The 24,386-nt window shown below is 43.9% G+C and overlaps 1 protein-coding gene across 1 annotated transcript; it reads right to left on the bottom strand.

The window, feature by feature from the left end:
* Positions 1-1,242: 1,242 nt before the first annotated feature.
* LOC144710406 (GTP binding Elongation factor Tu family protein) lies at positions 1,243-18,536 on the bottom strand. The gene is made up of 12 exons (XM_078584162.1): positions 18,239-18,536; positions 17,357-17,432; positions 17,154-17,246; positions 17,000-17,074; positions 5,514-5,618; positions 5,337-5,427; positions 5,046-5,251; positions 4,282-4,365; positions 4,099-4,164; positions 3,919-3,981; positions 1,902-2,142; positions 1,243-1,504 (listed from the first exon to the last, which is right to left on the bottom strand). The coding sequence occupies exons 1-12, from the start codon at positions 18,448-18,450 to the stop codon at positions 1,434-1,436; spliced, it is 1,383 nt and encodes a 460-aa protein (XP_078440288.1). The 5' UTR covers positions 18,451-18,536; the 3' UTR covers positions 1,243-1,433.
* Between the last annotated feature and the right edge of the window lie 5,850 nt (positions 18,537-24,386).

The following is a 24,386-nucleotide window of genomic DNA, read 5'->3' as shown; positions in this document are numbered from 1 at the left end:
TAGTGTATTTTCATCTATTTTGATGGCAACAGGCTGACTACTGCTCTCTGGAAATCTTTATTAATTTATTCAAAAAATGGCAGGTTTAAGATATTCAGTATATTATATTGCTTCTACAATCTGAACCTGGTCTATTTGGTTAACAGAAGAGTTTCAAAAGAATATTGATTAACAATCTCAAAAGTGGGATAGGAACATTGAAGCCTGGTGGGACAGGTGAGATTTGATGCCTACCTACATAACCACTCAGATCATAGAGAGTCAAGAAGATATATTAAAGAACAACACAGGTATAGAAAACAGTATAAGAATGGGAAGTAGGATTCAGTAGAGGATGGCATAGTTGCTATCATCATCATCCTGGCATGAACGAAAGGTGAGACATGATAACGTGTGTTCGTCATCAATAGACATGGTTGTTCTGTTCTGCTCATTTTAAACGAACAAAAAATTAGCACATAAGGACCGCACAAGGCCTTGTTGTATGTTCTGTTTTTTTGTTTTTCAAAAACGAACAAAATTTGTACATTCGCACAAATTCGCACATTTGCACCAAACAAGAACAAAGCGAACAAAAGAACCGCACAGGGGTCTGTGCGATGTTCTGTTCAAATTTGTTTTTGTTATATTCGAAAAATCGAACAGAACGAACAATTTGCACAAATTCGCACAAAAAGAACAGAATAACCATGTCTAGCCCAACCAATATGGCATCACAACAGACATCAGGATGCCAAAACCCAAATGTGGACGTTACAAAATTACTGTCAAAAAAATGTGAGAGACTATTAATCCTCTTTCATTGTCGGCCAAAAAAAAAATCCTTATTTCCGTTCCTGTGTCTTGACACTTCACAAAAGCACTATTTTCAAAGGCAGAGCTACGGGATACAGAATGGTATCGAGGACATTTGCATAATTTGAAGCCGATTTTGGATATGTAAATTTTACATAGGGTTAAGAGGGTAAAGGAAGATGAGAGTTCCTTTAGAGCACATCAGAGCTCTCTAGTAATCTAATTTTCTGTTCTTCCAAAAATTAAGTTCTTATTTACTTCCGTCATTTTACAATGACAAATTAAATCCTAACTTGGGGACAAAACTCATTATTTCCCGAGATATACCTAATTATTGTGAAGGACCAAAAAACTTTACCCTTAAAACCAAGTTAGAAGAGTAAAGAATGGATAAAATCCTTAACCTTAAAACCCACACAGAAGTGGGGTGCGAAATGTAGCAACCAATAGGAAAAGGCTTTTTATCAGATATTGAGTTGCATATAAAATCCAAAGGAGACCAAATTTCGCCTAATTAACAAAATTTTCACATCAGACTATGAATGAAAGAGTGGAAATAAATTTGAGAGGAATTGGTGCATTATCCAGAATTTATTTTTTGTGTTCTCTTGCTCTTACCAGCCGGTGAGAGGTGAAGCTCAACTGATGACTTTGGAGACAACTCCTGCGCCAACTGTCCTTCCACCTTCCCGTAGCGCAAATCTTTGTCCTGATGGAAACAAGGATTAAAATCATCGTGATTATCTTCCACAATAAGTAATTAATGATCAACCACATATGGCATGTCATCATGAACTAGGGATTACGGAAAGTAGAGGAAATCACAAGAATTGAAACACAGCATAAGTTTAAAGATATCGTCCGGCAATATTTAAAATATGGCATCAATATTGTTAACTTTGCAAATATCAGAAGAATTACTCGGGATAAATACTTGAATATTTGGAGAACTTAATGTTACTAAATTTGCGAACATTTACAAGCTTTCTTCGAGGAGAACAGGCTGAATGAGCTCAAAAACATGTTATGAGAATTACGTGTCTATTCAGTTTGTCAATATGTTAACAAAATGAGTTTAATAAATTCCTGAATATTAGCAAAAGTACCTGCTTCGAGGGGAACAGCCTGAATAAGCTCAAAAATAGCAGTTACATTGTCCCCAGGCATGACCATTTTCACATTTTCTGGGAGCTCAACTTTTCCAGTCACGTCGGCGGTCCTCATATAAAACTGAGGCCTATAATTTGAGAAGAAAGCTGTGTGCCGCCCGCCTTCATCTTTAGTAAGGACATAAATCTCAGCTTCAAATCTTTTGTACGTTTTTAGGCTACCAGGCTTGCAAACCACCTGAGGTCTCAACAAAAGATGTCCATGATTATAGAGATAGTCAAGGAAACGAAGGGCAGCACTCATGATACACAACTATTGACTACGTAAAATTCTTGATTTTAAGTCAGTGAGAGAATACAAAGAGATATGGAGGGACAACAGGTCTATTGTTACAACGATGACAATGGTTTGGATGAATTATTCTCATTCTTGTCATCCAGTTTCCAAGAGCCATCATCATCATCCTCAAGATCAATACCATCGCCAAACCTCCTAGTTCATGCATGGATAAAAATGATGAGATTTGGGGATGAAGATAAAGACAATTTTGCCATTGTCTGCCACCGTATCTTTCGGGCCAATGACAATGATGGTGACAAGCGGAGGATAACATCAATGATGGCAAATCAACATCATCCTCATCATCAGGTTTCCAAAGAACATTAGCAGCTAATCTCCAATCTCCAACATCATCAGGAAAATTAGCAAGGTAGGGTTTTCCGAAGAACAATATACCGAATTCAAGAAGAGTATTCTTGCCTGAGGTCCATCCAGTCTATCCACTGACATAGCCTATTGAAGCCTTTGAACATAGGCTCCCACTTTAGAATAGATGGGTCACAAGTAAATTGAGAGAAGAATAAGGAATTTATAAACCTAGATCTTGGAGATTATTCAAGAAAGTTATTGGAAACTAGGCAGCTAAGTCAGGACTAGAGGAGCAGGTAGAGATTGGACACAATTAGCTTGAGAGAGAGAGCATCGGGAATTTTGTCAAACTAGGGTTTTCCCATACCACGAAGGTATCGAAAGAACAATAGTATTGGTGAAGTTAATAGTGTTCTGAGAACTAAATTAATAGTGGCATCTAAAAGCCTTAGAAAAAAGTGTATCCACTCTGCAAAAAAATGTTTAGCTAGAGAGAGAGGCAGCAGGAGAACTTTCACAATCTAGAGTTTTTCTGTCCAACTAAATACCTCGATGATTTAGCCTGCTGTTTAGGAATGGTGGGCAGTGAATAGTAAAAACTATTTTGCACGGGATGTAGAATGTTTAAATTAAGGGGAACTTTGTAATTATATTCCATTTATGGATTTATTTGTAATTTGTGCAAGGGTTTGTCATATTTATAAGGGTACACAATCTAGAGTGTCTCTTGAACGAATTTAACATTTTCCATTGACGATCGGCATCATTGGGGGAACAAACCCTAACATTTTTCCACCATCTTCTCTCTATCTTCCAAAATCTATCAACTCTTACTCTTGTCTCCTGAAAGGGTCAGAATTTGATAGGCACCTAAACCCTTTAAATACACTACCCCTACCAACCCTCTCTTTCAATAGAACGTCATTGTAGGGTTTGGCATTAAGTATGACAGTGAATTCACTTAATCATCACCTCATCATCATCTCTTAATCACCACACGATTATCTCGTACCAAACTCAGCATGAAGAAGACGATAAAGAACAAACCTAGGTGAGTCCAGCCTTTTCAAGATTTAAACCGCTGCGAACAGAGGGTGTGGGCCCTTTAGATCTCGTGGGCACTCATTGATCTTAGCTATCTATCACATTGGGAGGGTCACCAATTCCAGGTGATCTTCCTCTCATTTATGAAAAAAATGAAGACGATGAATTTCATCATCGCCTGCCAACTTTGAGTGATCTATCTACAATATTGAATCTATCAGATCTGAATGGTCCATCTACCCTGAGAACATAGTTACCTCCTAAGGCACGATGTGCCACACGCGAAATAAAGGTATAAGAGAACATGGTTGGCACATCTACCTGACCACGTTCCACATCTCCTCGCTTCAAGCCGCGAAGAAGAAGGCCAACATTGTCACCGGCCTACATAAAACCAAAAGGATGATCCCCATAGACAAGATCAATCTTTTTTTTTTGAAGAAAACAAGAAGATCAATCATAACATGTGAAAACACGGTAATTCCTAAATGGCAAATCCACCTGTCCGTGGTCCAAAATCTTCTTGAACATTTCCACACCAGTGACAGTTGTCTTCTGTGGACCAGCCTGCATTTGGACAATGAATACGGAATAATTAACCAGACTAGGAGTTAAAAAGAAAAGACAAGTTCTCTGAAATATTAAACAGAAATACGTAGAAACTTAAGGAAGATAGGAACATACCTGAGTCAAACCTAAAATCTCAACATCTTCTCCAACTTTGATTGTACCCTGTTCAACCCGACCTGTAACAACAGTTCCACGTCCCTGCAAGAAATTATGTATGTGGAAGCTAATAAATCTCTCTGGAGAGTCACTGATAAAGTATATGCGGGAAAATTGTTGTTTGGTCTTCAAAGTTGTTGCGTCAGAAAGGAGGTGGTGAATCCTTGAAATCGTACGCAAACTACTGTTGTAGAAAAGTTATCCCTTCTGTCATTTTTCAAAAAAAAAAGTTTTCCTTTTTTTCAGAGTTTTGCAATGGGTATGACTGGTTATTTATGATACAGCCGATTCTATACCACACTCTTTAAGCATCTTAAGTGAATCTCACGCTTTCATTAATGTTATGACTATTCACTTTTGGAGATATTTAAGTATCTAAAATCATGAAACATTTATACCTAAAGCAAATTGTTATGGAACGAATCAAAAAAACCCTGACGGGCCAAGTGATCCATGCCATAAACAGCACGGATGTTCAACATTGATGTAATGGCACTAGAATGGCTAGACATGCCAACTATTGGAAAAATTAATCATTTTTTAACGAAACGATGGTCGTTTGAACCCTTAACAATCGTGTTAACACAAGCCAAGGGAAAAAAAAGTAAACCAGAGAACTGAGATTAGTGATAGCCTCACCAGAAGAGGAAGCATATGTTATCCCAAGTTGAGGAGAAATGAAACAAGTGAATGAAACCTGAAGTCTTTTACTAAACACTCACCTGGATAGAAAATACATCTTCAATTGGCATGAGGAAAGGTTTGTCCAGGACACGAACAGGCTCTGGAATATATGAATCGACAGCATCCATCAGTTTTAGAATAGCCTTCTTTCCTATTTCTTCGTTGGTCCCCTCCAGCGCAGACAATGCTGAACCTCTGATAATAGGAATCTCATCACCAGGAAATTTGTAGAATGAGAGCAACTCTGGAAAAGAAGACAGAGAAACAAATATCAGCTTCCAAGTTTATCCAAAGTGAACATCAATAACCCTGAGCTAGCATGTACAAACCACGCAATTCCATCTCCACAAGCTCTAACAACTCTGGATCATCAACAGCATCAACCTTGTTTAAGAAGCAGACCAGAGACGGCACTCCAACCTATGAATGAATAATAGGTTTCAACAAAAATAAATCCGCAAAGCGAAAAAAACAAAGAAATGTTAAGAGCAAGGGACAGTCATCACCTGTCGTGCAAGCAAAATATGTTCTTTTGTTTGGGGCATGGGACCATCAGGAGCTGAAACTACAAGGATTCCGCCATCCATTTGGGCAGCACCAGTGATCATGTTCTGCATTCATAGGACCATAAGAAAGAAAATTCAAACCAGTCCTCAAGAAAATACTATTTCGTACAAAATCTACAAAAAAGAGCGATAGCTTGTCGACAATATCCCATTCGTGTGAAGAGTAGCCAAGAAGATCATCAAATGCCAAAATTAATGACACTAACATATCATTTGAAGCCAGAGGTGCTTTACTTGTGGAAACAAAACAAAAATAATGAAGACACTTGGATAAAACGTACTCATCTGAGTTGACAAACAACTAATACTCATCCAGGTGGCGATCAAAAACTCAAGATCCTACAACAACCTATTATATTCGAACATCCTTTAGAACCCCCCAATGCTCCTACACAGCCCCCCATAGTCTGGAAAACTAATAGGCAGCACTGATAAAATGTAACTTCCTACATTATTTGGGGCTCTTATGAAAGAGTATTATGTCTATCCGATAAAACCCTACAGAGCTATCTAGGAATCGTTTACAAGTATTGTTAAAGATGGATGAGTAATGTGATGGGAACAGAAGAGTGACAGCGGAGTGGATGTTGCCATGAACTGGAGATAATGTAGACGTTGCCTGCTATAAAAGGTGAAGAAAGGGCAGAATGGACTTCGGGAAGAGGAATACGAACAGGCTGGATATTGTTGAGGAAGTCCAGACAGAGAAAGGGATCCAAATACTATTTCCAATTTAATTCTTGGCTGCACTCCTAGAGGGAGAACTGACCTATTTACAGAGAAATAAATGTAGTGTGAAAATAATTAAAATACCACATGAAAAAATGACTAAAATACCCCCCCCACCAATAGGTAAAATGACAAAAGTACCCTAAATGACATGGGAATTGTACTATTGACGAATCTAGAATGAAGTAAAAGACGAGTTACTCTACGGTTCTCCGAGGGTTTGTTCCTTGCTCTCAGGGCAGCAGACTACTGTTGCCCTGGCTCCAATCGCTCTCCCCTGACCAACCAAAGGTCAAACGAAAAAGTCTGAAGCCATACGTAAGCTCTGAAGCCAGGATCCTCCGTCAAAACAGTAAAGACCCGCTTCCTTAAATTCCCACGATATCAAAGAACACACAAGAACAAAGTGGCTTGCAAACAGATTCACTATCATGCGCCAAGTGAATGACTGCGCATACCTGAAACTCAGGCAATATCAAATGAAATATATAGCCAAGGAGACCAACGAGAAACTCAGCCCTCATCAAGTAATCAACAGTATTAGATTATGATATAGCCCCAGCTAAATAAGTAGAATATTGACCAACTTCAGCAAAAATAAACTGACCCACTCACATAAAGTAGAAGATAGGCCCAACTTGGAGAGAAAAGAGGAAAAAGCAACAGAACAGAGAAGATCGGATCAACTCTCCCTCCGTCAATCATAAGCAACTGCCACACTAGGACATTTCTTGAAATTGAATTTTGTGTTCATGAATCTCCTGCCAAGCCTTCAGTAAACAAATGGAAGCCACTTACTGACTCTCCTTTGTCCCATTGCCATGCGGTCAAATCCAGAGCTCAGAACAACGCTCGGATTGATCATGTGCCGGCCTCAATGCTTGGGCAGAAACAGAGCAGACTTTGCTTGTGCAGCGGAAGTCTCTTGGGACAGCTTTAGATTGCTTGGAGGTTAAGGAGAGAAGGTAGGGCTAGGCCCCAAATGTGAATTGGGTCATTGTATTATAAGGAACGAGGTTACATTGTAGGTTGGGGAAAACTAGGGATGATACCAAAGTAACTAGACGAAGCTATGCATGCCTCGATAGTGGCGTTCCTGCGCCTTAAGGCCTGCAGCCCCACATACACGCCTACCAGCACCGCTGCTAAAAACATGCCCCCGGGACGGGCACCCGTGGTTCATGGCCCTCAGCGCATCTGCCAGTCAGTCCCAGTCTTGACGCTCCATGCATCAGCACCTGCGCTGACACCTCCACACTCCGTCTGCTTTGGGGCCGCTGCGCTCAGCGCCCCAGCCTTGGCACGCACTACCTGCAGGGCTGCCACGTGCCCCAGCAGCCATCTCGGCGTTCTCTGTGCCAATGCCTTAGTCTCCTGGAGGAATGTTTCTTGCCCCATGGTCCGCATATGCAGCGTGCGCAGCCTGCATGTGCGGCCTGCCCTGATCCACCACGCTTGCGTGCCAACGAGCACCTAACAGGCATTGGCTTAAAAAATCAGGGCCGGGTCTCACCACCCATGGTGCATGCAGTGTCCACGCTTACAGACTCTAACTTCAATTCTGAGTCCAGTATACGGACATGTCCTCACAGTCAGTACACAGGCCTCTATGCAGGAATTCCGCCTACTTTGGCGGCTTACACCTGTCCTTAGATAAGTTCTGTTGTACATCTTATCAATATTTGTTAGTGATAGACTATCCCTCATGGGCTAATGGGCCCTATTCTATAAGCCCATTAGCCCTATTATCCACTCTCCCTCTTAGGGTACATATACCCTTACATGTACTCTGTTCAAGTTATGTCATTATCTTCTTCTTCTCTTCCCCAACATGGTATCAGAGCTCCAGAGCTCCTTCCCTAGGGTTTGACATCGCCCACCTATAGCCGCCGCGCACGCACAGCAGCCGCACCCCGCAGCCGCCGTGCACGCACAGCAGCCGCAGCCCGCAGCCGCCGCGCACGCACAGCAGCCGCAACCCGCAGCCGCCGTGCACGCACAGCAGCCGCAGCCCGCAGCCGCCGCGCACGCACAGCAGCCGCAGCCCGCAGCCGTCGCGCACGCACAGCAGCCGCAGCCGCAGCACTGCCGTAGCAGCGCCGTAACAGCACCATGCTGTTCACCGAGACCAACTTCCTGGAGAAGCCACTGTCCTACAAGGTGGCTCATCCGCTTCCGTCGGTCCCCGAGACGACACTCTTACGGGGCCCGAATCTACTCCCGTGGATGCGCTTCGTCGAGACCACCTTGAAGGCGCGCCAGCTCTTCAAGCATTGCACTGAAGACCCCCTTACCGTCGACCACCCACATTATGCAGCGTGGGAGGTTGAGGACCAATTCATCCTCGGCTGGATGTATGCGTACACCCTGGCTCCAGATTTCCGCAACCGTCTTCCACATCAGAAAACGGTGAAAGGCTTCTGGGATCAGGTGCGCTCCTTCTGTGGCCGGGCAAGCGACTGGTGGCGTCTTTATTCCATTGCAAGTCAGGCCAGCAATCTCCGTCAGGGGTCGTTGACGATCTCTGAATATGCACTTGCCCACAAGAAGATGTGGGATGAAGTGGATTACTACCTACCGCCCGACGATCCGACGTCCAAGACGTTCCAGAATGTCCTTCTTCTGCGGATCATGGGCTTCCTCAGCGGCCTGAACCGCGAGTATGATGACGTACGTCGTCATGCTTTGCACCGCAAGGAAGGTCCTCCTGCCCTCGAGGAGTTGGTGAAGGAGCTTCAAGAAGAGGAAAGCCACTTCCTCCTCCATGGGACTCCCTCCTCCGGCCCCCCGAGTGAGTCGACCGCACTACTTTCTGCCCTCTCTTCAGGCGGCAAGGCACCGTCGATCCTCCCTACGCCCACCTCCGCCGCTCCTCCAGCTGGGACGACGATTTGCTCAGACAGTGCAAACCGGGCCACGGGAAGAACAAGTGCAAGAAGCGCCTGAATGACTGGCGAAAGAAGAAAAAGGCCGCAGAAGGCAAGGCCATGGTGGCCCATTCTGATTCCTCCTCCGCCAACCCCTCCCCAGTGACCATGGACCAGCTTCAGGCAGATTTGGCCCGCCTCCGTGACCAGATGGCTGCCCTGCAGAATCCGTCCACGGCCTACTTCGGTGGCTTCGGTGCGTCTTCCACTCCTTCATCTTCAGATGCGTGGTACTGTGGTCATACGGCCTTCCACTCACCTGTCGTCTCCGATACGACTTGGGTCCTTGACTCGGGGGCTACCGAACACATGACCCCGAGCAATGCCCGGTTTGTATCATATGAGCGGCATCGTGGTGGCCGCACTGTCCTCACGGCCGGGGGTGGACGTCTCCGTGTGGCCGGAATCGGGGCAGTCTATGTGGACGGCCTTGGTGTGGTCCACAACGTTCTCCATGTCCCTGACCTGCGGGCCGTGCTTATGTCTCCGCAGCGCTTAGTTGATGCTATCTCCTGCTCCTTCCACCTACAACCTGACGGCATGTTTGTCTGACAAGGTGGGCCGTACTACACCGATTAGGCGGGAGAACGGACTGCTGATGCTGGACGATGGAGGCCGCTCCCAGTGCTTCATGGTGCACCGGACTCTTCTCTCGGTGGCTGAGCAGCGTCGGGGACGCCTTCTGATGGAGCATCAGCGACTTGGACACCCACCTTTCTCCACTTTACAGCGTCTTTTTCCCTCGTTGTGTTCGGGCGTGGACCTTAAGACTATGCTTTGTGAACCTTGTCAGTTAGCCAAGCACCGCAGATCCTCCTTTGCTTCATCCTCGTCTCACACATCGACCCCGCTGTTCCGAGTCCACAGTGATGTTTGGGGGCCGGCCCCGCAGATCAGTCTGAAAGGGCACCGCTACTTTCTACTCTTTGTGGACGAAGCTACCCGCTATACGTGGGTCTACCTCCTGACTGCGAAGTCGGAGGTTGCACAGAATGTTCGAAACTTTTGCGCCATGGTACAGACACAGTTTGGTCGAGGCATCCAGCGTTTTCGTTCCGACAATGCCTGGGACTTCTTCAACGCTGACCTCGCCTCCTTTGCCGACCGGGGCATCCTCCACGAGTCCTCTTGTGTGGCCACGCCAGAGCAGAATGGCATGGCGGAACGTCGCATCGGCTATGTTACCTCGACGGCGCGGACATTGCTGTTGGACTCCAAGGCGCCGGGGCGTTATTGGGGAGAGGCGGTTTTGACGAGTACTCACCTCGTTAACCGTATCCCCACCCCACTCCTGGAGTTCTCCAGCCCCTTGGACCGGATGACTGTGACATTCCCGAATGCTTCTTTGCGGACGGGACTCTTGCCTCGTATCTTCGGCTGCACCACCTACGTCCATGATACTTCTCCCACACGCACGAAGTTTGATGCACGCGCACTCCGGTGTGTGTTTGTGGGTTACTCTTCCCTCCAAAAAGGGTACCAGTGCTATCATCCGCCTTCTCGGCGGTTCTTCATCTCGGCAAACGTCACCTTTGCCGAGCATGAACCCTATTTTGGGGACTACTCTACCTCATCACGCCTTCCGCTGGATGAGGCTCTCTCGACCCCCCCCTTGGGGCCAAGTCCGGTCGTGGAGTCCACCACTCCCACTCCACCCTCCTCACTTCCGGATCTTTCTCCCCTTGATTCCTCTTCCTCACTTCCTCCTGTGGGGTCCTTGGACGTGTCCTCTACCTCTTCTTCGTTACCTGCCCTTCCCCCTTCGGCAGTTCTCCCTCTCCCATTGGTCTCCATTCCTCCTTCCGGCCCCCCATCCTTGTCAACCCCCGGTGCGTCACCCTCCTCCTCTCTCGGTGACCAACCCTCGTCACCCCCCCCCTCCCGGTCTCCCCTCGCCCTCCGGTGAGTCTCCTCCGACTCCCGGTGTGTCGTCTACTGCTCCTCCCGGGGAGTCCCCCATTGCTTCCGCTCCTTCTCCTGTCGATGGTGACGATCAGTTGGGGTGGCCTATTGCTCTACGGAAAGGGGTCCGTCAGTGCACTAAGGCCCCCCTCTACCCTCTCTCTCATTACCTCTCCTTTGACCGGCTGAGTCCTCCCTACCGGTTGTTCCTCACCCGCATCGAGTCGGATCCCATTCCTCGACGCTTAGCCAATGCTATCGCTTCTCCCCATTGGAAAGCGGCGATGGACGAGGAGATGCAGTCTCTCCTCAAGAACCACACGTGGGACGTCGTTCCACTACCTCCGGGCAAGAGGGTAGTGGACTGCAAGTGGATTCATGCCAAGAAGCATCATGCGGACGGTACTCTCGAACGCCTCAAGTCTCGGCTTGTGGCTCGGGGGTTCACTCAGTCCTATGGCCTGGACTACTTCGAGACGTTCTCTCCCGTGGCGAAGATGGAGACTGTCCGGCTTCTTCTGGCGCTTGCAGCGCACTTCCACTCGGCCATCCGCCAGTTCGACGTCAAGAACGCATTCTTGCACGGCAACTTGAACGAGGAGGTGTACATGCAGCAACCCCCGAGCTACTCACTCGGTTCCCTCGGTCACGTGTGCCGACTGCGGAAGTCCCTCTATGGACTCAAGCAGTCCCCGCGCATGTGGTTTGGGAGGTTCTCCTCTGTTCTGAAGATCGAAGGTTACACTCAGAGCAATGGAGATGCCTCTCTCTTCTTCCGTCACCGCCCGACCGGTGTCTCCATTCTTGCCGTGTACGTCGACGACATCCTTATCACGGGATCTGATGCTGCCGAAGCTGTCCGCCTCAGCACTGCCTTGGCTAAGGAGTTTGAGATCAAGGCCCTAGGCCTTCTTCGCTACTTCCTTGGTCTTGAGGTAGCCTACTCTCCCCGTGGGATCTTCGTCTCGCAGCAGAAATACGCCGTCGACTTACTGGCACTGACAGGGATGACCGATTGTGCGCCGGTGAGCACTCCCATTGATCCCAACGTGAAGTTGGGCAAAGGGGAGGATTCGCCGCTGACGAATTCCCACCGGTATCAGCAGCTGGTGGGGAAGCTCCTCTACTTGACGCACACTCGGCCCGATATCGCCTTCGCCGTCAACCTGCTCAGTCAGTTTATGCACTCCCCACGGGAGATTCACCATCAGGCCGCCCACCGGGTCCTTGCGTACCTGAAGGGCTGCCCCGGAAAGGGCCTGCTCTTCCCTCGCAGCACTGACCAGACAGTGAAAGTCTACACTGATGCTGATTTCGCCGGCTCCGTTGTGGATCATCGGTCTACCACGGGCTACTGCACGTTTGTTTTTGGCAGTCTCGTCAACTGGAAAAGTAGCAAGCAGGACAAAGTCTCCCGCTCTAGCACCGAAGCTGAGTACCGCGCACTCGCCGATGGGGCCTCTGAGGGCCAGTGGATTTACGGCATCCTTCACGATCTTCGCGTGGAGTATGCTGGCCCGATTCACTTCTTCTGCGACAACAAGTCGACGATCGCGTTGGCCAAGAACCCTGGACAACAGGGCCACATCAAGCACATGGAGAGCAACCGCTACTTCTTCAAGGAGCGAGTTGACGCAGGGATCTTTGACCTGGACTTTGATGCATCCGCCGACCAGGCAGCGGACGTCCTTACCAAGGGACTCTCCCGCCCTCTTCTTCAACGTGCCGTCTCCAAGCTCAGTATGGAAGATATCCATACTTCACTTGCGGGGGGGTGTTAGTGATAGACTAGCTACTATGGGCTAATGGGCCCTATTCTATAAGCCCATTAGCCCTATTATCCTCTCTCCCTCTTAGGGTACATATACCCTTACATGTACTCTGTTCAAGTTATGTCATTATCTTCTTCTTCTCTTCCCCAACGATATTTCCCACACAAACGGAACTAAAGCTAAAGATCATTCAACCTTCCATCCAGTGTTTCATATTTCTCAACATTTGAAGACCTTGGCTCCAACTAGACTAAGTCAACCATTTTCTAAGTTTATGTGAGTTCTGATTCCCCTCTAGGACCGCTGACCAAATCTCTCAGCTTTAGCTTTTCTTTCCAGAAAAAACATATACCCTTCACGTCTGAAAACTGGTTTTAATACCAGGCTAACATAATGTGACATCAACCCACATGATTTAAAGCATTCTCTCCCATGTGAAAATTTATGTCACCTTCTTCAAAGCGAACTATTGCTCGTAGCAGTCAATTTTGTGCTGGTTTCCACACAAGAATGGATGATACCAAGTTGGTTGTTCGTGCTCCTGAAGTGTGTGCAGATTTGACAAGAGAAAGGGCAAAATCTCATTCATCGATATCCTTCTTGACATCCACACGAGGGATCGAAAGACTGAAGGTGCAATTCTAGAGACAGGTGTGACCATTGCTGCTCCATCAGGAACTAAGCTGTTGTTGAGTCGGCGAATTTGGAGTAATTAAGCCCATTCTTACTACTGGCCTTGGAGAAATCTGATTGAAATGACTTGTAGCCTATTCAGCAGGGACCTGAGATTAATGACAGAATACCAGAATCCATGAAATATACAGGCCTGAATCTCCTAGACTGAAGTTTGTCAAAATGGTCCTTGAAGGGAGGAGACTGGGACATCAGTTGATTGAAGAAGTGAAGCTATCCAGCTATCGTTATGCAGTGTGGAGAATAGAAGATAACACTGTTAAAACTTGGCTTCTCAGCACTATGTGAGGGGATCTGATCCCCAAGTACCTTCTGCTTCCAACTGCAAATTAATCAGACTCCAGGGATTGTCCATGAATCATGCTGTGTTAGCACACCACAACAGAAGTTCTAGCAGAAAGGAAGATTGGACACTTCGTTGGGACAACTAAGATCTGCTTATTCACCAGGGAGTACCCAAAATTCTCTGGTGTGAAACTTTGCTGACAGCTGCACAACTGATCAATGGACTACCGTATGAAATTATAGGCTATAAGAGTCCACAAGATCTTATAATTCAGTTCTTTCCTCTGGTCAAATTGAGAACAGGTCTGAAACCCAGCCAACAAACTCAGTCCAAGGGCTCTTGGGTGAGTATTTATTGATTATACGTTAAAAAGGGTATAAGCATCACCATCCACCGTCAAAGAAAATATTACTTTCCCTAGATGTTATACTTATCGAGTTGGGAACATATCATGCAATGCCCAAAAATACAGCTGAACCATGAGTCCATGATCAAGGGAGAACTGAATTGCCCTTTAATTTTCTACCACCAGCTGCAGAGATTTCTGATAAAGGGGAAGTTGATATAGAGTCATCTGACAGCCAAGGCAGATAATTGAAGACGGAAGTGTCGTATCAGTACAGCCAAATATGAGAAATAATTCTGTAGAGAGACAAGTAAATGACACTGGAATGTCATTGCAACAAACTGAGACAGGAAAAAAAAGGATACAAAGACTGACCAAATACTGCTTTAAGCCTACCAGAGTTGGATGATTACATTGAGAAAGGACAAGAGATTGCAAAGCCAACGTCATATTTCTACTGTATTCACATCTCCCCAAATACCAAGCATTTATTACTGGTATTGATGCAATGTCTACTTCCGAGACAGTGGAAGAGGGCCATAAGTAATCCACATTGAAAAGAAGATACGGATATATATTTGAATGCACCTGTCAAGAACAACACAAGGGAGATTGCTATATTACCGTATGAAAAAGGCAGCATGATGCAGGTTGGTATATACCACCAAATACAGGGTAGATGGTGCATTGGAAAGGTACAAGGCCAGATTGGTAGCGAAGGTACAAGGTTAGATGCTCCATAGGTTAGAGACTTCCTATCCGTCCGATTAGGAGACGGCACCCTATTTCACTTTCGGATGGATCAGTGGTCATTGGGTGGCCATCTGAGGGAGGCATTCCCTCAGCTCTTTGCGCGTACCTGATGCCGCAATGAAACAGTGGGGGAGTGCAGGGATAACACATGAAATCTTGGGAATGAAACAAGCCTTGATTTGGCACCTGCCAAGCCATGGAGAACAAGACGGATGGGTTTGGACAAACGTTCTCTTTTCAGTTCGGAAGGCCTACAGGAGGATCCATCAGGGAAATGATGATCAATCAACTATCCAGGCATGTCAGGCCGTTTGGCGGCTACAAGCAGTTAAGATCTTTGGATGGCTCTTACTGCGCAAGAGACTGGTGACATGCGTCCTCCACAAGCGGATGTATCCAGATACATCTGCAGCATACGCTTTAAGCACAAGAGGCAACAGAGACTCCAACAATTTATTCTTCAACTGGCCCTTCGCCTGCTTGATTAGGATCACCCAAGCGCAGCTGGTAGTGAACGCACCATCAAAGGTGCTCCTTTTGTGTTCATACAGAGAGGGACCAAGGATGAGAGAAGTGGGGGGCCAAGCAATGACAGTGTTCTGGGCAATATGGCTACACCATAATGAGGCAATATTCAGATGGATGCAAGGTGTCCAAGGACGGGTTCGCCCACGAGGTTGAGAGCCTCATGGTGTCATGGTTCCCTCGAGGTGTAAACAGACAGGGGTGGGGTTGACCATGTATGAGGACAACCTTAGGTCTCTTAACATGTACCTTTGGGTTGTTACCGCTTTGTTGGGTTACCGCCTTAAATCATCTTTCTAAAACAAATGATAGAACCAAGCATGTTGAGATTGTCTGGCACTTCATTAGAGAGAAGAGCAATGCCAAAGAGGTTGAAATGAAGTACGCCCTGTCAGCTCACCAGGTGACAGACTGACTTGCCAAAGGTGTTACAAGAGTATCCCACCAGCTATATTCCAAAACTGGGAGTGCAGCACATCTACCTGCCAGCTCGAGAGGGGTTGTCAGCCAATACAATTTATATTTCCAGCTCATACTTTCGGTTTCTGTTTCCTATTTCCTTATGTTTCCTATCTCCTTCTAATACTAACCAGGTGGTAGACCTACTTGCCAAAGAAGTTACATGAGTATTCCACAAGCTGTATTCCAATCTGGGAATGCAGACCATTTACCTTCCAGCTCGAGGGGGGCTTAGCTATAGGCTCCTCATGTTAGCCCACAAGGGCATTTCAGCCATTACGTCATTATGTATTTCCTTTAGATAGGGATGAACTCCCTTTAGAAGGGCAGCCAAGAAGAATGAAATAAGGTGTCTTGTCTAATCTCTTCATGATCCCTCTCTGCCTCCACCATCCCTGTCCCTCGTAATCATCTCTACCTCAATGCATCTTCAGGTGGCTCATCCCCAGGTCGATCCCTACCTAATACTTTTGACCTTCCCTTGGACCATTCCCGTGCCTCTCTACCTCAGGAACCTCTCCTTCTCCTCGATCCCCTTCACAATACAAGCTTACATCCGGGATTGTATCAGGTTGTCAGTCAGGACATTTATGTTTCCTGTTCATATTATATGCTTATGTTTCCTATTCCCTAATGTCTCCAATTTCCTTACGTTTTCTATTTCTGTTATTTCATTTTTCAGACTAACGGTCCTAATAATTAGCCCATTATGTATACACCATAATCTGGTATTTGAACCAGGATTGTTTAGTGAAAGAGCATAGTTTTTATTGAGCCGTTTTAGAAATCAAACATGGTTGTTGTTCAATACCTTTTCTGGCTCCCCTCAGGTTTCTAGAGGAGACGAGATTCACAATCAAGATCTAGAGACACAAGTCTCCATTGGAAACAGGAATAAATAACAAATAATCTGATGCAGACCACCTATAAGCCATGGGCCACTTACAATGAAACAAAGACATGAATAAAGAGAGAGTATGATCATAAATTCTGACCGCTAGAATTAAAACGGCAGATATTATGAATAAACTTACTTTGACATAGTCAGCATGTCCTGGACAGTCAACATGGGCATAATGCCGTTTTGCTGTTTCGTACTCAACATGTGCCTACAATGATAGTCCTCTCATGAATTAACTCGATATTGATTCATAAATCCCTTCACTGCCAGTGAACAGAATGACTCACTGTGGCAATGGTGATTCCTCGAGCTTTCTCCTCTGGGGCTTTATCAATCTCGTCAAATGCAACGGCCTTTGCTTTCCCTTCTTCGGCTAAAACCTGAAAATTATAAATGTGACATACAAATCGATAAAGCATAAGATTACGAAGATCCGTGAGTTCTAATCATTACAAATTTCAGAGAATGACGATCACAGGACGACATCCACCTTTGTGATTGCAGCTGTTAATGTTGTCTTCCCGTGATCAACGTGGCCGATTGTTCCAACATTTACGTGAGGCTTTCTGAGACACAAATCAACAAAGCATAAGATAACAAAGAAACGCAAAACAAATAATACGACTAATGAGATCGTGCGAAAATTAAAGATATGGAGCCATGTAAATTTTAAACACGAGCGAATTTCAATAGCACAAATGAATATAGTAAAAGATTACAGAAGAAACAAGCCAAATAATGTGACTAAGTCGCAAATTCTTAAACAGCCAAAAATAAAATTACACAAAATAAAGATGTGGAACCAAGTAAAGGCGCAGCACAGGCGAAACCCAATTGCCCAAATGAAAAGAGTATAAGGTAACCGAAGCCACATCAAATAATACGACTAAGTCGCCAAGTCTCAAACAAAAAAATATTAAAGCACACGAAAAATAAAGACCTAGGACCAAGTAACGTCTCAACACGAGCTAAACCCCATAGCCGAAATCAGTAAAATACAAGATTACAGAAGAAACAATTCAAATATTGCAACCAAGTTGCCAAGCCGTCAACTACCAATGTACATGATCGCACGAAAATTAAAGATCTTGGCCCAGGTAAAGCCTCGACACGAGCGAAATCTCATTTCCCAGGTCAATAAATCAAGCTAAAGAAATCATAAACTCATAAATCACAAACCCAGCTTACGTCCTCCTGGACGACGCCCAATGGCGAAAAATGTACAAGATCAACCAAAAATCTAACAAATACGTCCAAATTAAAGCCTCAACACGATAAAAACCCCATTACCAATGTCAGCAAATCAAGCTACAAAAACCAAAACCCCAGAAATTCATTCATCCAGCCATCAAAAACCACAGAAAAAACTCACGTTCTGGTGAAAGTGGCCATAGAACGGCACAAAAAACCCGACGCTGCCACGATTTCGCGCCCATTGAAGCCGATCAAGGGGCCGTCGACGACGGGAACGCCGGCAGCGGATCTGTCCGCGCGAGGCAAGCAGGCGTGGTAGAAGCCCGAGGCGGAGGAGAGGCCAAGCTGGCCCCTGCAGCTCGAGTTCCTCAGCACCGCCGCGGCAACCATTTTCTCTCTCGCCCTCTCTCCCTTCTCTCGACCTTCCCGCTAAAACCCTACACAATGTCACCTCTCTTCCCCCTTCTACCTTCACTACCAAAGCATATGAACCAGAGCGGTTTTTTTTTTTTTGGCCCGGCCCGGTTTGGTTCAGCCCTCACTCCCTGAACCGGTTCAAGCCCTGGTGACAACTGACAAGAAGTGTTTAGAGAGAGATTGTGAGCTTGGTGGGGGTGACAAAAATGACATCTAGAACTTAGCTAGATAGTAGTCATTGTTGTCTTCATTATTGGGATCCATATCTGATGTGTGTTATCTTCAAATATTTGGTTCAGGCCCACTCCCTGAACCGGATCAAGCCCCTGTGACAACTGACAAGAAGTGTTTAGAGAGAGATTGAGAGTTTGATGTGGGTGACAAGAATGACATCTAAAAGCTACCTAGCTCGTCGTTATTTCTGTCTGTATATGTATCAGATATCTGTTATCTTAAGTATTTGGTTCAGCACCCTTCCTGAACCGGATCTGACCCTTCCTTTTTTCCCTGATTGAGCCTAGTGGCAACTGGCCGAAAATGTCTAGAGAGAGATTGAGAGTTTGATGGGGGTGACAAAAATGTCATCTAGAAGCTAGCTAGATTGTCGTCATTGTTGTCTTTATTGACGGTATCAGTATCTGAAATATGTCATCTTTCAATATTTGGTTAAGATTCCCTCTAGGAAGCGTACCCAGCCCTTCCTTCCCCAAATTGAGCCTAGTGGCAATTGACAACAAGTGTCTAGAGAGAGATTAAGAGTTTGATGGGGGTGACAAAAATGTCATCTAGAACCTAGCTAGATTGTCGTCATTGCTGTCTTTTATTAACGGTATCAAAATCTGAAATATGTCATATTTAAATATTTGGTTCAGATTCCCTCCATGAAGCAGACCCAGCCCTTCCTTCCCCAAATTTAGCCTAGTGGCAATCGACAACAAGTGTCTAGAGAGAGAGATAGAGAGTTTGATGGGGATGACAAAAATGTCATCTAAAAGCTAGCTAGATTGCTGTCATTGTTGTCTGCATTAACGGTATTCGTATCGGATATATGTTATCTTAAATATTTTGTTCAACCCCCTTCCTTGAACTAGATCCAGCCCTTCATTTCCTTGAGTGAGCTTGGTGGCAACTAACCACAAGTGTCTAGAGAGAGATTGAGTGTTTGATGGGGGTGACAAAAGTATCATCTAAAACCTAGCTAGATTGCCATCATTGTCATCTTCATTAACATTATCTGTATTTGATATATGTTATCTTTAAATATTTGGTTCAGACTCATCCCTGAAGCCGATCCATCCCTTCTTTCCCCTGATTGAGCCTATTGGCAACTGAAAAGAATTGTCTAGAGAGAGATTGAGAGTTTGATGGGGGTGACAAAAATGTCATCTAGAAGCTAGCTAGATTGTCGTCCTTGTCGTTTGCACTAACAGTATCCATATTAGATATCCATTATCTTAAATATTTGGTTCAGCCCCTATCCATGAACTGGATCGAGTCCTTACTTCCCGCATGTTGTTTGTTATCATTAATATTTCAAAATGAATGTTTAGACCTTGTTTAAAATCACTAGTCTTTAAATATTTTTTACAAACATTTATATTTGAAGGATACTCGAGAAGGATATCTAAGTATTTGAATAGAATAACACTGTCTAGTTACACTCATATGATGAGTATGGTAAATCCCATAGCCATTAGTGTGAAAGAGCTCGATCAATTGATCCGCATGAATCCTTGGACGTTATTATATATATTGTCAATAAGGTTGATTCATGTCACACTTGAGTAAGTGGTCCTAAGAATTGAGATACCATAGACGCCTAGTGGATGGACAGTTGCGACTTGACTATGAACTAAGAGACTCTACTCAGGAGATTCCAACAAGTCCTGGCTCAGATGCATCAACGAGTCCACGAAGGTAATTTTGTGGTCAAGATGGGATCGTCCATCTTCGATATTCGAGGAGATTAACTTAGGGAAGATGATGTATTTAAATCCTTGCTCAAGCCTAGAGATTTAGAATTTCAGACCAAGATCAAGAAGAATAATAAAAAACTTCACTAACACATAATCCAAATTACACTAAAATTCAAATACAACGAAGTAAAAAGTATAAATAGGGTTGATCCAAGATGACATCCTCATTTCAAGAAGAATAATGTAACTCCTCTTTGTCTTGTAGTTGTGAAAGAGCACCTTACAGAATGACATCCTCATCTCAAAATTCTGTTCTTATACTTAGGTTAAATGGTAAAAATTACCATTTTACCCCCAATAAGTAATCAATGTTCATCTATTGGTGTAAGCTTGATATAAAATGATCCAATCGTACAGATAGTAATAGGAGGTCAATACGAAAAAATCCATAAAATTTTGGCCTCAATCCAACTTCAAGATCAAAAGTTATGTATAGATGAAAATTGCTTAATCTGAGCCATTGGATCAATTTTATTTATTTAATTTTAAGTTTTGAAACACACAATCGTGTCGATCTCTCATTAGCTGGTAAATATTTAGAATTTTTTTCACAAAAGTCTTTGAAAATATCCGCGCGCACAAATTGACGCAGCCCAAAACAGGTTATGCATATCCCCTCGGCTTTCTCTCTCCTCCATATTTCCTAAAAACCCATACAAAAATCCAGATTAATTTGATAAAACCTTGCAACTATTTTAATTTTATCTTTACGCTTGCAACGGGCAACCGAGTGCTGTTTTAAGGTCATAATTGCAACAAAAAATTATGAAAAGCCCCTCCGACTTAAGAAATTGCTTCAAAACTCCTATTTTCCTTATAAATATATCTGTTTTCTATTTAAATATTCATTTTTTCCTTGAATAAATTCCTAAAAAATCTAATAAAATTCAATAAAAATCTAGAAAAATCAGTAACTCATTCCCACATTAATGAACATTAAAATTATTTTTTAAACCTGCCGTTTACATTTTAACTAGAATTATTCCAAGCTTAAACAAATTTGATAAAATTCATAAATTAACAAAAAATCAGGAAAAATCAGAAATTACGTGGAATACTAATTAACATGTAAAAATATATGATAATGAACCTATTTTAAACTCTTTAAATGCATAAAATTGTACTCATTATTTGAATTACGCACATAATTTAGGGCGTTATCTACCATATTAATTTTAATGCACATTTGATGCTTATGATGAAGTCAATGATTACATGTTCCAACTTATTGATCAATGATATCATTGTAATACATATATCACTGGTCTTTGAGCATGTATTCTAAACATCCAATTTGAAGGATGCTCGAGAAGATCATTAAAGTATCTTGATATAATATCACTATCAAGACTCAATCATGTGATAAGTATGGCCAACCCCATAGCCATTAGTGTGGAGACACTATGTATAGATAACAGATGCTCCTTAAATGAAATAGTTCACTAATTTGATCCGTGCAAATCCCTTAAATGATCATGTTGATTTATGTAATGGTTTTCTTAAGTGGTCCTTAGATGTGAGATACCATAGACGTCTTGTGGACTGATAGTTGTACTCTTGACTATAACCTACGTGTCTCTAATCATGGTATTCTAAACAGTCTTAGTTCACATGCATCAAGAAGTTCATGAAGATGGTTGAGTGGTTAATGTGAGATACCCCACCATTTTTATAAAAGGAGATAACTCAAGGAGGAAACAATGAAGTCCTTGGACAAGGAAGTGAAATATCAGACAAGAGTTCTCCGATTATTTTTGAGCGCATCAATACTAATTCGAATGACCGATTAGGATTTGATTTTGGCCATACCCTAAGTTATCCTAGGAGTTTCAACTAGATGAGGAATTATATATACACAATAACTGACAATGAACAAATTCTATGAGTGAGTCGATACATTGCAGGGCCCGACCATACCCTAAGTCACCCTAGGAATGAGTTGATATATAAACTTTTCTATCTTCTAGAGCATGAGGTCTAGCTTGGCACCCAAGGAGTTGAAAACTTAAGTTATCGATTAGGTTAAATCAATTTGACATTAATTAATCAATATGACAAAATAATTAAATAATTTGGAAGGCCAATAAAGGTTATTAGAACACAAGAGTCATTAACTAAACTGATACATGGGCTTAGAGGGTCACACGCAAATGGTCTTTGGGACGTCGAAAGATATATTAAAGTTTGGGGTTTATGAAAAATACACGCTTAGTATAAATAGGGAAAGGTTATAAATGAAATTCACCCCAACCATAATTTTTCAATAGCATTACCTTCGTCTTTCATCTCCCCATAACACCTCTCCATTCTTGATGTGATAAGGACGACGTAATGATGATAGCAGAGGGTGTAAGGTGCTCATCAAGATGAAGTAGGAGATATGATGTGCGGAGGATCGCATGGATACTTCTAGAGGTTGCACACATGAGAAGCTCCACATGAATATTCCGAGGGTCAAAGGAACTTTTGCTGAGGTGATTCATCTCATGTTTTTGCGATGTTGTTACGATTTCATTTAAATCATCCACTACAAATCATACTATGTTTCTTCATCAAGATCGAGGCCCTAGAACCCAACATGGGATATGTTTAGACACCAAACATTTGGACGTCTCGAGATGCTCACTTGAGTATCAAAGAAAACATCGATATGATCCATGCAAAGTTGATGTTTTTAGTTTTTATTTGTTATTGGTTCTCATATCCGTTTTTTTTATTTGATATCCCACTATGCAATCGAGTTCAGATCATGCCAATCGAAGCCAAAAAATTTCCCAGTGGATAGTCTAAACTTCCCAAAATAATACATGTTTACAGTTCTATAAGTTCACAGTAAAAAAGTATGCACTCAATAGTCAACTGCCATAAGTGGGAACTCCACACCCCCATCATTCACAGTGCTCCAACAATTACAAAGTCTTGACTACAAATTCTGAATTCCAAAATTGTTGCCCACTCTCTCTTCAAAATCGTTATTCCATGGAGATGTGTATGGTGTATTAGGTCTTAGGACCACCTATACTATTATTACATGAGTTAAAGTGGTTGAAAGTTAGGTGTAACACAATTCATGTATTGAATATCTACCTAGAACCTTGACTTTAATAAAATTCCAAAAGGCATTTATAACCCTCCACTTGGCCTCATAGATACCTATGTAGAGTTATTCCAACATAATCAAATAATTCACAAAAACTTTTCAACGTACAAAATAAGTTGTTTAATTATATAATTCCAGATTACATCGTTAACTAATAATTCATGCAATATTTCATTCATATTTATCATGATTCGAAGCTTGGAGTTGAAAGATCAAGGAATAAAGACATGAATGATTATTTGGTCATCATGTATTATAGTGAACGTAACTAAAACATTTGAGATTCACTCTTGTTGCTCTTGCTGCCCCTAGGAGAAGGCATCCAACGTAATTATTTGGGGTATTGTTGATGTAGGACAACGTCCGAGACGAAGTCTTGCCGTCACCGAGGGTTCGTACTCGGTGTCGAAGACGCGACGGTACACGACGAATGCCGGGATTCATCGGCACGGGAATCCTATAGAGACGAGCAAGAAAGAAGATGTCCGGGAAGGGGTGTAATACTTGCAGCTGCCGACGAACAAGAGGGGCCGATGACCGGGGTCGCCCGGAGACGGGAGGGGACCTCCTGACCCTCGTCCGAAGGGACGAGATCACTGCGACACCGAACGAGAGTTACCTCGCCGGAAGGTGCTGGCGCGTGATGGGCGAACCCGACCCGCAATGAACCAGGAGAGACGCTCAAGAGATCGTTGTTTTCACTCGTCCTTTCTCGTTCACCTATGCCTAACCCGAGCGCGGAGGAGGCAACCGAGTTGTATACTGCAGCAAATAAGAGACAAGATATGGGGTACCATGTGGTCTTCCTGGATCGTCGAGGGGCTCTGTTCTGC

The sequence above is a fragment of the Wolffia australiana genome, chromosome 12, assembly GCF_029677425.1.
Source record: "Wolffia australiana isolate 7733 chromosome 12, ASM2967742v1".
NCBI classification, from domain to species: Eukaryota; Viridiplantae; Streptophyta; class Magnoliopsida; order Alismatales; family Araceae; genus Wolffia; species Wolffia australiana.
The sequence above is the reverse complement of the archived record's forward strand: the minus strand, read 5'-3'. Positions and strand labels throughout refer to the sequence as shown.

Bases quoted from the DNA above. Each gene is read 5' to 3' on its own strand.
- LOC144710406 (XM_078584162.1), bottom strand. From the start codon at position 18,450: ATGGTTGCCGCGGCGGTGCTGAGGAACTCGAGCTGCAGGGGCCAGCTT. The intron at 17,247-17,356 runs GTGGATGTCGTC...TATAATTTTCAG, and splicing joins TAACAGCTGCAATCACAAAG to GTTTTAGCCGAAGAAGGGAA. The intron at 5,252-5,336 runs GTTTGTACATGC...CTTCTTTTCCAG, and splicing joins TGTGGAGATGGAATTGCGTG to AGTTGCTCTCATTCTACAAA.